This window comes from Pomacea canaliculata, linkage group LG8 (genome assembly GCF_003073045.1).
Source record: "Pomacea canaliculata isolate SZHN2017 linkage group LG8, ASM307304v1, whole genome shotgun sequence".
Classification (NCBI taxonomy): Eukaryota; Metazoa; Mollusca; class Gastropoda; order Architaenioglossa; family Ampullariidae; genus Pomacea; species Pomacea canaliculata.
In genome coordinates, this window is record NC_037597.1 from 3,491,021 (window position 1) to 3,503,504 (window position 12,484).

The 12,484-nt window shown below is 34.9% G+C and overlaps 1 protein-coding gene across 1 annotated transcript; it reads left to right on the forward strand.

Annotated features, from left to right (window-relative positions):
- The first annotated feature begins 2,858 nt into the window (after positions 1–2,858).
- Positions 2,859–8,862, forward strand: LOC112570759 (cytochrome c oxidase assembly protein COX16 homolog, mitochondrial-like). Its single transcript, XM_025249360.1, has 4 exons — positions 2,859–3,012; positions 5,206–5,280; positions 6,848–6,919; positions 8,225–8,862. The coding sequence occupies exons 1-4, from the start codon at positions 2,929–2,931 to the stop codon at positions 8,327–8,329; spliced, it is 336 nt and encodes a 111-aa protein (XP_025105145.1). The 5' UTR covers positions 2,859–2,928; the 3' UTR covers positions 8,330–8,862.
- Positions 8,863–12,484: the final 3,622 nt, after the last annotated feature.

Genomic DNA, 12,484 nt, shown 5'->3' on the forward strand with positions numbered 1-12,484 from the left:
GTTTACACGCGACCTGTCACGGTTTCCCGCGAAATCTGAACGAGAAACAAGGCATGTGTTGGCCACGAACTAATATCCCAGGGATAACTCAACAGGAATTTTGTTTGGGCTCCGAAAGGACAACCTTTAACAGTAACATTACTGATAACAAAATAATAATAACAAAACTGAGAAAACAGCGTTGTACTAGAACCCATGTTTCCTACACTTTGTTACAAGACGTAAAGTAACAAACAAATCGTGCACAAGCAGAATCAATCTTGTCGCAGCTCAGACAGCGATAATTATTTTTGTTTCCATAAATAAATGTTGTAAATACTTATATTTATATCTATCATATTTCTTATGTATTTATCATTACGATAAAGCTAATGATGATTTTGAGTATATATTCGACCCAGTCCAGCAACACTGATAATAAACTACAAAGAAAATGTAAATCCTTTTTAGGAAAGCTGCATCTTACGATGTGAAAATGTAAGTGTTCGGCGTCTAGATCTATGTACTCTTTGCAGCACTTTGATCATTAATAAAAATGGTGAAAAGTTGTTTGCTTCTGTCATCACACGAAATATATCCCCAATTCTGCGTCACCAATTTCTACAGTCTGCATATGATGGCATATATTTGTATTATGTGTTTAACTTAACCATCTGAATGGACCTTTTAACTTGGAGTCTGCAAAGGCTTAATGTCTGAACATCATGAAAATCGAGATATAACAATTACTCCTAACAACAGTCGACACATTGCTATACTTCCCAGCTCGTCTTTTGCAAAATCATAATAATGTACTCTCAGTCCTTGCTAGTTGGATCCTCTTTACGTTTTTCATATTTTTGCTGTTGTTTATCCTTCGGATCTGCCCTTCATGTTATTTGCTTGTTCTTCTGTAGATTGTATGTTGCCCATGTCTCCTTAGGAGCTTGAGTATGCGCTATATAAATTTTACATTTATTATTATGTTTTAAAACTATCTTTCAACACTAATTAAAATGTATCTGAAGGCAGGAGAGTTAGGATGCACAATTTCCTTTTCCTTTCAGCATGATAAGTGTCATGTATTTGTGTGCATTTATACCTGCACATACACACTATGTTGACATGATCTCTCCTGCATCAGATGGGATGTGTAGACTTAATAACCTCAAAGCAAAATAACAGTAACCCCCAGGTTCCAGTTTTCAATTATTGATTTGATTATTGTATTTTGTACTTTTTTAAAAACAAAATCAGCCTCAGCCTGCCACAATTTTTAATACTAGCAGCAAAAGTTTGCTGTAAACATTCTTACTTTAGCACATTTCATAAAAGCTAAATTAAAAGGATAATCTGCCACAGCATTGCCATTCATATCTTATCAATTTAAAGTTTACAATGTCAGATAAAAAGTTCTAGTGTAATGCTAATAGCCTTGCCAAAGATAGGTGTAACATAATGTATTCTTTTTAAGTATAGGTTCTCATCAGGAATTATGGTCATTACACATAAATGTTATCTCTTGGGAGGCTACAGACAGTAAGCATTGCAGGATCCTCGGATAGAAACAGGTGCAGACTTAGGCTGATGGATAAGGAAGTCCCTATCCTGTGTATGGTTAATACTCTTATAGAGGATAAAGCATGCATGGGAGAATGGATGTACCTCTGGATAAGCAACCTAAATAACAAACATATAAAAGCCAAAAGGACAAGAAGGGAAATGGATAAATTGGGCATATTGTGAAAAAGAAAAAGAGTTAGATTCTTAGTTTTTAACTTGTGGGGCAGACAGTTGTGGAGATCCAAAACTACAAAACAAGGCTATAAAACTTCAGTCTGAATTTGTTAACTTGCCATCATCAGTCTAAAGAGTGAGAGGGATGTATGATTTATAACTAGGTGTCTTCGGGGAAAATCAATTCTAACACAAAGTGTGGTGTGGCAGGGTTGGCACATTATGTATTAATACTTTGGGCAAAAATTTTAAAAAAATATGGCAGGAAGGGAATTATCTTTATTAATTGTAAGTTTGTATGTTCCATTTCTCTATTTATGCTGACCTCTAGCACTTTCTTAGGTAATCACTTTAAAAGGGCTCCACTCATTTTTCGTCTAGTACTTGAAATTATTGTTTCCTGTTCCTTTCTGTTTACTTTTATTGTTGCAGACACTCAAGTTGAAAATAAAATTTCTTCAACCAGTAACTTGCAAACTTGTGGTTTGTCTTAATGCACCTTTCCTCAATTTGTATTAGTCACTTAATTTTGCACACAGAACTTCTATTCCTACAGACAGGCATGGCTGTACCTTGCTACTAAAATTTGCTGCAGTTGTAAGAATTGTTTTGCATTGGTAATAAAATGCAGAATGCCAGTATCGTCAAATCTTCCGAAAAATGAATTGTTTTTAATGATGCCAAATACATTTTTAATAACTGCTGGCAGCACAACTTTTACACTGCTAGTTAAAAAGTAGACACCCGTTTCCTAATTTTTGTCATGGTACACAAAGTAGATGTCGAAGTAGTTCTCATTCTGTTTTGTGTATGACCGAAGAAAATAAAAATATTGTTTGAATGAATCGCTCTTCAAACTTATTTCATTAAAACATAGATTAATATAGTAGCTTAATATATCTTGCTTTGTATAGTAACGTTTTCTTCCTTTCATTTTAAAGATCTAAAGTCAAATTGCGAAACGGGTTATGCTTGTTTCTCCTTGTGTTATCTACTCATGTGTCTCCATTTGCACACTCATACACGTGCATTGAACTCTGCGCGTGCGTACGTTTTCTCATATCTTTGACATGGTGGGCAGTCGCCCTCAGCGGCGCATAGGGCCGCATAAGGGGAACTACTCTAGGTTTATAAATGCCACAAGTGTTCCTATTGGATATTGTGCGAAGGATAAACCAATAGAGAAAACGAACTCAAACATTTCTCGAGCGGATGTTAACTATGGCGATGACCTTACTCACATGGTTCCAGAGAGTATCCAGACAACGGTTTCTTCGTTATGGGATGCCCTTCTTGGTAGGGCGACTTTAAATGAATGAGTAAAAGTCAAATTCATATGCCCTTATTTTGCTTTGTGAGTGGAATTGTACAACAATCAGCAGTACTCACAACATACTATAGTAGTAAAACAAAAACTAAAAGATTACTTAGTTTTCTATAATATTAAAGTGACATGAGTAAATATTGATTAAGAAACACAAGCTCATGGTGCTAGGGACTTCATTATTTTGCACTGGCATACGCGAAACAGTCGACTTGCACCCAGTCTCATTATCTTCCATTCAACAGAATCTATATTTTGTTTGGAACTTACACACCAACCATTGTTTGGATTATTCTTGGAAATAAAGAATTTGTAAGATCTCACTCTTATTAACTCTGTTTAAAAAACGATAACACACCCCCCCCAAATATCTTTAGCCTGAGTATTCATAGTATGCATTTTATATGGAAAGTAAGCAAATCGACCACACTTCTAAGGGCAAAGTTTTGATGGATGATAATTATGAAGAGTAGGATGGAAGATTTAGGGGAAGCAGATAGCCTAGTGGCAAGGGCAGCAGAGTCCAAACCTGGACTTACTTAATAATCTGAATTTGGGTATGTTTTATATTAATGAACAAAAAGTATTTGCATGCTTTTCTTTGCTTTTAGTTATACTGTCCTAGAAAACATTAAAAAAAATTTTGCTGGAAGCCTTGCTACTTCTCAGGAAAAAAGTTACTTTGGAGAGCATTGTCAGCTGTGGCATCTGTCACATGTTCCTGACAACCTGTACAGATTAAGGGACTGAACTAATCACAAATATAATACCAAGATTCTCATACAAGCTATAGGACTCATGAGCTTGAAAAACAGCTCAGACCTAAAAGACAAGTACAGCTACATTAGCCTGCTTCCATGGAAGGCAGATCAGTTCCCGGTGACCAGAAAAGGGGTACCCCTGGCATCTTCAAGAAAGGTACTCGGATTCAGAGCAAGGAGACCAAACAAACCTGCTCGAGCAACGGGTTCATGCTTATACAAGGCTTACCTGATTTCACCAGAAATAGAGGGAATGAAGTTACTATTCCTGCTAATGTTTGATTTGATACTATTCATACTCGTGGACAGTAAAACATTCTGCATATTGTAAGGCAGGTGCTGCATACTACAGCCCACAAAGACGTCTTTGTTGATGCTTTTTCATAGCGGCCCAGTGGCGCAATGGTTAGCGCCTGTCACGAATACAGTGAAGGTTGGCTGCCCAGAGTTCATTTCTTGTCTCGGGCACGCTGTTCTTTCTCTGCACGTGGCATCTGTATACAGGGCTGGCTGCTTGCCGTAATATAGCCTTAGTTGCTGACACGGCGTAAAACACCAATGCCCCCCCCCCCCCCCCCTTGTTGATGCTTTTTCAATCTTAGAAGCCTTCAGAAAATAATGCCTTTGCATCAGCACTGAGCAGCTTGTAAAAATATAGTTAATAGAGATTCTTAAAGTAGATCCCTTCTCATTGTAATACTGACAATAATCAGCTTGCAGACTGGCTACAAAAAATAGTAATAAAATCTAGCCTAAGAAACAATTTCTTCCACCACCAGGTCAGCTTCACTGAGGATGACTATAAATTTGAGCAAAATAAAGATAGCTTCAGCAGAATTTCAACGATAACAAGATCCATACTGAAATCTAGAGAGGTCAGGTGACAAACATGAGTCTGAGGTCATTCCAGTCTCAGGCATCATATATATCTACACACATGTTCCTCAGTATGTCCTTACTGTTCTAATAACAGTTGCCCACTTCCTACAGACTGTCAAACTTAACAGTACTGCATAACAGATAGCTTGCTAAAACAACAAAAGAGGAAAATATTTTTTAATCCATGTCAGGGCTTCTGCTAAGGCTAAATTCTTTGGGGTCCCAGGGACCCCTTCTTCAGATTTTTAAGGGGTCCCTGTTCTTCGCCCAGATTTGAAGGGGACCCCATTGATGAAAACTGAAGGGGTCCTCCGAACTTTTAATGCGTACTGTACGCAATTTTTTGCGTTAGCAGAAGCCCTGCATGTGTTTCTAACACATAACACTGTCATGGGTTCTAAAGTAGCTGTCTGAATCTAAATAGGCATTATTATTTGTTCCTTATGTGCTGAGCTTGGGTTACAAGAGAACTGTAATGGCAAAAGTAATAATATTACAATTAAAATTGTTTTTGACATTTTTCAGGTATGTATTGTTGGGGGATCGTTTGCTCTGAAACACTTTACATCTGTTCGTTATGACTTTCGGCGGACTACAAGGGTTTGTTTTTATTGCTTTTATATCTTTTTCTCTTTCATGCATTGGTATATTATTGTAGACAATATTGTGATCAATAAACAAGAAATTTTTTTCAAATTACAAGAAGTAATTTATGCAGTACCATATGTACAGTCGGACCTCGATAAGTTGATCTTCCCTAAGTCGAAAACCTCCCTATATCGAATTAATTGAGTTCCCGGCCAAATACCTGCGCCTCTTACGCCATTTTCCCTAACTCGAAAACTATGTAAGTTGAATTTTTTTTCGGGTCCCTTTGAGTTCGACTTATCGAAGTCCAACTGTAGTTAAAAAAGTGGTTATGTGATCCAGTTTTTATTTGAGAAAAATATTCACTTATCCCTCATTTCTCCATGTCTATTTTTCATTTTTAGCAAGAAACTTCTCTTCTTAGTCTGTTTATATATTCAGATTTGGGTTTAAACTTATAAACTTTTTGTTGGGGCCACAATACAAGTGTCGGATTTGTAAAACAGTAGAAAATACATGAAATACTACAAACAAAGCAACAGTCAACCATACAACAAAAAAATAAGCATCAGCAAACAGATGACGCCATGGCAAACATGAGCTAAGTGCATAGATGAAGAACTGAGGAGTGAGCAGAACTATTCTTGATCATGCAAGACATTTCTTAAAAAGATGGGCTTTGAGGCCAGATTCGAAGGCTTTGAATATGGAGAATGCAAGGAGAAATTGGCAGATAAACAGAAGGGCCCAAGCAAAGAGGATACCAAGAGCCACCACTTAGGCGGGAAAGTGAAGCCATGTTGACCCAGATGTATCTACTGCCACACCCACCTTCGACAAGTATCAACAAACTTGAATCTCTTTGGTATAAGCATTCACAAAGTATGAAATCATGTGCATTTCATTGTATGTGTGTGTGTCTGTTGCCAGTACACGATTGTCAGAACAAAAGCACAGCATGCCCAAATCTAACAATGTGTACTTGTCTAAAAGAGGCGTGGCCTGGCTTCAAGCTCGCATATAACAGTGGTTGCTCTTGGTACCCTCTTTGGGCCCAAGAAGGACTGTCTGCCAAAACTCCCCGTTCTGGTGATTGGTACAGAGAGGAGAGCAACACAGACTAAAGAACTCAAACTCAAAAAGTCTTAGCAAAAAAAAAAAAAAAAAAATCCATGCTTCTCCAGTTTTCCTACAAATTTTTCATTTCATGAGATCAGACTCACCAAATCTCTTGTCCCTATTACAGTTTGCTTCTACAGCCTTTTTCATTCTGAAATAAATGTGTATTTCTGTTGACATGGTTTGGCAGTATTACCTCACCTTTCAGTTCCTCTCTTATTGTAAACATGTTTTTGTAAATCACATAATGAGACTTAACTGGCAGATTTTCATGTGATATCTCTCGGTCATTGTAAGAGCATCAAAATATCATCCATTTTAATATTGATTTCAAACTTATCAGACATTTTCTTTTTTAAAGCGAGTAAAGTGAAAAGGAAACCGATCAACTCTTAAATCAATGGTTGGGTATTTAAAAAATATGCATTTTTATTAAAAAGTTTTGTTTAATCTTCTGCAGATAACAAACGAGGAAGCAAAAAAATTTGGAGTCACTTTGAAGAACAAAGAGACTGTTGAAGACGTGTATGAGGTAGACGTTTCTTTTAAATTACCTGACTTTAAATCAGATGTAAAAAGTATTCTTTTCCTTATTTCCATATAGCCTACAAACTTTCCACTTTCACTTACTATGTCGTTTCTGGGATTGTTCTCAGTACCTCTCCAAACTCACTTCCATCTATATGGCTGCATGACTTCTTTACTCATCTTCTGACACCAAGCTTCTTCGAGTCCCACTAAGACAAAGATGTATGGACAGAGGTCTTTCTCCGTCCGAGCCCATCAACTCAGAACAGATTACCTGTCAGCATTTGTCACTTTAATTCTTTTACCATCTAAGCTTAAAATGCATCTTTTCATAATGGCGACTTCACTGTGACCCTCTCCTGACCATGAGTTTGCATATGTCTGTAATTTACTTTGTGTATTAGTGAATGTTATAGAAGTAGTGTGTCTTTTATATGCAAATGTGGGTGCTTGGTTGATGATCATTTAGTCTATGTATGATTTATGTAAAGCACTTTGGAAAGGCACTATATAAATCCTCATAATTATTTTAAATATAAGTGTATTCATTAATGGCCTATTGTTTTTAATTAATCTTTATGTATATGCTTAACTAAGAACATTGATGTCATTAGCTCTTTATAGTTTGCTTAAAGATATATATCTAAATTATATAAAACCAAGATGTTCAATAAATGAACAAGAAACTCCTAACTATAAAGAGTTAAGATAAGTTGATTTTTGTAAAGGACCACTTTTTTCTTTAAATTTTATAAACAATTTTGAGTATCAGATATTTTCAAACACCAGAACCCCCTTACCTTTCAAAGCATTGTTTTGACAGTTTACTTACTGCTTTGTTAACCTGATTTTATGGTATTTTAATTTTTTTTAAATATATATATATTTCATCATCTTAATTTTTATGGTTATTTTGGATCAGCTGTAGTGATTGCACCCATTTAAGTGTGATGCTTTCTCATTGTCTTGTGAAGGCTTATTCTTCTTATCATCTTCATAATCATTTTGTTCTTTTTTTAATTAAAATTTACCATCATTCATACTTCAACAAATCTTGAAATGGATTGTTTATCCTTACAAAATAAAGACATTATAAGATAATTTTTTTTAGTGCAGAAAAATATTAATCTTATTGATCTATATCCACTGTTGGTACATTGTTTTCCATGACCATACTATAAAGAAAGCAGCAAGGAGTAATTAAGTAATTATCCAGGCAAAAGCTTTGCTTACTTAGCTTTTTATAAAACATGTAGCTTTGTTACTTCTTCAGATAGTAATATGTTTTAACTTTTTATTCTGTTTTCAGGATTTACAAAAAGTTGATTTGGATTCCTGGCAAAATATAAGAGGGCCTCGTCCTTGGGAGGACTCAAAGACTGTGCAAAATCTGCAGAAAATAAATTCGGAATAAACTATGGTTTGAAAGTTTAGAACCTGACATAACAATTTGCGAGGTGTTTTAGAATTACAAACTTTTTTGCAAGTTTTCATTGTAGATATGTACATAACACAATATATTTGAGATGATACTATTCAGAGAACTGTAAATAAAGGTAGTTTGTGACTGAATTTTGCAGTTGAAAAATATAGGACTGAGTGAGAAGGTAACTTTTGTTTTCAATCATTTTCTATTTATACAAACCTTACAGCCATACACAACACTAAAGTTTCTGATGTGCGCCATATAAATTTTAGTAAGTTTGCTTTGCATGTTATGAAAAGCTTTCAGTATTTCACAAAAGGAAATTACAGTTGTCAATGACATTAGTAAATGTGTGTATTGTTGACACGTTATGGCTTGAACTATTGAAGATTTCATTTTGGAGGATGCCAGAATGCTGAAAAAAAAGAAGAAAAGAGATGCAAAGAGAACTTTGCACATACTGAGATTGAAATAGTCCTGCTTGAATCTTTGCAATATATATATAAAAAAATCCAACAAATTTTTGTATCTCATGTTTTATTTAATTCATGGCAACAGATTTATATGTTATTAAAAACACAGCTTTTCTTTAGTGGACAAAAAGAACAAAAGTTTCAATGCAAAAGAATCATCACCAATAAACAGTTACTGTCTCTAGACAGATGTATACCAAATTTGCAAAAGGACAAACTTACTGGGTTTTATTTTACATTATATATTTACATCATGGTATAACTTAAATATTTTATTGAAATATTGCACATTTCGACATCGCTACTAAGGCTGAAATATCACACCATGGACAACTAATGGTAGAGTATTTTTCTGTCAAAAAACCCCTATTTCTTTATGTAGAAAGTGCTGTTGTTTCTGAGTATATTATTTATGTTTGTCATAACTTGATCTAACTCTGGAGTACATAAGTCCACTTAAGGATGACAGAGTCTGGTACAAATTGAGCACTGGTCTATGTCATACACACAAATTTTCAATGATTTACCTGTATCTGACTTATTATAAGACTTTAATTACTGAAGATTATAATAAGCAGTTTTTTTGCATTTTCCACCATTTTTGAGATCATGAATGTCTGACCAAGAGGCAGCATTTGAAGTTAATACACTTGTATGAAGGCTAAAACCTAAAACAGTGAAAAGGATTGCAAAAGATAATTTGCTGTTGAATTCATTCATGCTTTCTGGCAGAATCTGTAGCCAACTGTTTGATAGACACAAAATTACTTCCACTTTTGCTTGGAAAGAATGTATCCACACACTTTATTTATGTGACATCTCTAAGCTAACTGTTCAACTTACACTGGTGATTTCTGTATGATATAGTTCCTTAAGTCTCATTATTATATAAACTGCATGCATCACCATTTCCCTCTCTCAAGTTATAAAACATCAAAAAGAGGGAGTGAAAGCTATTGTTGACTTTTGCTAATTGCTATGGTTTAGAAAAAGTATGTTTTAATACTTTGATGGCATCCAATCTAAATTGGGTATGCCTCAGTTAACTCAGGAATTCTTTCTTACTCTCCCTTAAGATTAATGGTAATTGTCTCTCATTTACAAGTATGCCATGTAACAAGGGGAATAACTATACTTTTTGACAGTAAAAGCCTACATTAACACACTTCATCTCCTAAATGATTTATAAATATATTGCTAAAGCAAACACCATAAACATTGAACAGAGTATCTTTATTCCAATATGTATCAATGTTCTGATTACTCCAGGTGAGGTACTCTGAAGCATGTTATCACGACATTATCATCTCTTCGCTGATAGAGCATTTCTCCCTGAAAATTTACCAGGCCTTGTTTCCTTGCCCGCATAAGCATTCCAACCAATTTATTTGAGATTTTTGTGTATGCATCAAAAAGGTGACCAAAGGTAATGGTATAAGTCTTGTCTGAGTGAGGCTCCCCAAGTTCTGAAATAACCCTACATAGTTCCACAATTTCACCACTTATATGCTCCCCGGCTTGTTTTCCTCGTAGCTCTGTAGTAGAACCCTCAACAGGTCGTCCATAGGAGGGATCATCTTTCTGAAGTTTTGTTCGATGAGATGCCCCTTCCCAGTCTGAAAAAGGATTTATCAGCTGCTTTTTCTTGTGCTCATCTGCTTTTTTTTGCCACTCTGAGATTTGTGAAGATAAGTGACTTCTTTTACTTGCCATCATTATTATTGAAAGTGTCAGGAATGGCACCCTTTAATAACTCCTTTCAAAAAGTAGTTCTTTAAAGTCCTGAAATTTAATGCAAGGAACATTCCTTTTCACTGAGTTATCTACCAAAATTATATCACTGCAATGGTGTGCATCTTATCCAATGAAAATGCAGCGCACATGCACAAGATATGAATCAATAACATACAAAAACCCCAGGCTTTATTTAAAACACCCATGGTTTAATTTATCATTCTCATTACATTAAAAAACAAGCACAAATCCATTAAGTAAAAAGGCAGTCTTTGAAATGAAATACTTCCTAATATTTTTACAGGCTCATACTTAAATTGTTACTTTGTAACCCACCATCTATTTCTTTAATAATTTAAATTAGCCACTTCTACATGGGAATGAAAATAGAGATAGTCATTATTAGTTATTATGATAAGATATCATTAAAAAAATTATTTGGTTGTAATTTGTTGTACATTTCATTTGTTGTTTTTTTTAAGTACATAAATATGAATCTAGTAATTATCAGTCTGTAAGCCTGAAATTGAGGAATCCTATATGAGCAATGCAGTTATGTCATTCTGCTAACAAAATATTTTATGTTGCCAATATGGGTTTCATTTAGGATGATCATCAATGAGTCAGCTGATAGAAGTAATGGAGGCTTTAACAACATGGCTTCATGGCTTTGCCAAGTGTACATAGTATATTTTGACATCCCTGATGAACAGTTCTTGCATGAGATATGCATGTCATAAACAACATAATCCTGGATTTAAATATTTTCATGAAATAGAGCGCAAAAGGGTCACACGTGGCTGCCTTTTTCACCAGAAGTTGAGCACGCACTGACGTTCTGCAGGTAAATGTACTAGGTCCAGTGCTTTTTACAATTTTTATCAATGATCTTTCTGGGTGAATTGTCAGTTTATATTTGCCGATACAAAAATTTATGATCAAGCATGTACAAGATAACCACTAACTGCAAAGTGATGTTAATAGCATGTAGGCATGATAAGAAATATGGAAACTCTTTTAATGTCGATAAATATATGAAAGCGAAAGGGACCTAATTGGAGTTACATTTGATAGTTCATCATTCTTTGATTTTCAAATCCAGATTGCTATTAATTAAGCCAGTAAGTGTCAAATGACCAACTTTATTTATCCCAATTGGCTATTATAACCTGGGACTGGTGCAATCTACACTTTTTTTTACTCCTAAGTAAATGTATGCCTGCCCTTGTGAGCGAAGACAAATTTATGTCCTGGGTCTCCTGGACAGACAATAAAGTCTGTTTTGATTTTGTTTGATTTTTTTTTTTTTTTTTTGTGAAGTATAATGCTCCGTTTCACGCCCAAAACAAAACAGAACAAATGCTAGCTTTGCGAGAAGGGCGTCGAAGGGAGGTAATATTCCTCTTTATTCTTGAGAAGTAATTTTGGGTTCACACAAGAAATTTTATTAACTAGAGGTTGTTTTCCAAATAACAGTAGAACTGTTTAAAACTGCGTCTTACCTTACAACCATAGACCAAGAAGAGACGAGAAAGAATGGGAAATAAATTATTTTACCAAATTTGGAAGTAGGGATAATTTCGTATTTCTTTTATAAGTTTATAAGTATTTATTCTAGTATAGAATAAAGGTTCTAGAAGAAATTTAGGATGAATTTATATGATGAAAATATTAAAAGCATATGCGTTAAATGCATGCAGGAGGCGCCTTATAAATTTTGCAGTGGTACTTGAACACTCGAACAGACCTCCCATTTATTTTTCGAAGGGCTAGTGAATTTATGAGAATTTAAGATATACCCGTTATAATTCATCCACTATATGCCCATAAAGTGGCTTTTTAAAAAACAAATTACAAAAGATATAATCATATATGCACAAGAGCCGCAAAGTTTAAACATCTTAGACTAAGTCAAAGGTTGAAGGGTTTAACGTAT

Excerpts from the sequence above, each read along its gene's own strand:
- LOC112570759 (XM_025249360.1), top strand. The coding sequence starts at position 2,929 with ATGTTAACTATGGCGATGACCTTACTCACATGGTTCCAGAGAGTATCC. Across the intron at positions 5,281-6,847 it reads ACTTTCGGCGGACTACAAGG|ATAACAAACGAGGAAGCAAA; the intron begins GTTTGTTTTTAT and ends AATCTTCTGCAG. Across the intron at positions 6,920-8,224 it reads CTGTTGAAGACGTGTATGAG|GATTTACAAAAAGTTGATTT; the intron begins GTAGACGTTTCT and ends TTCTGTTTTCAG.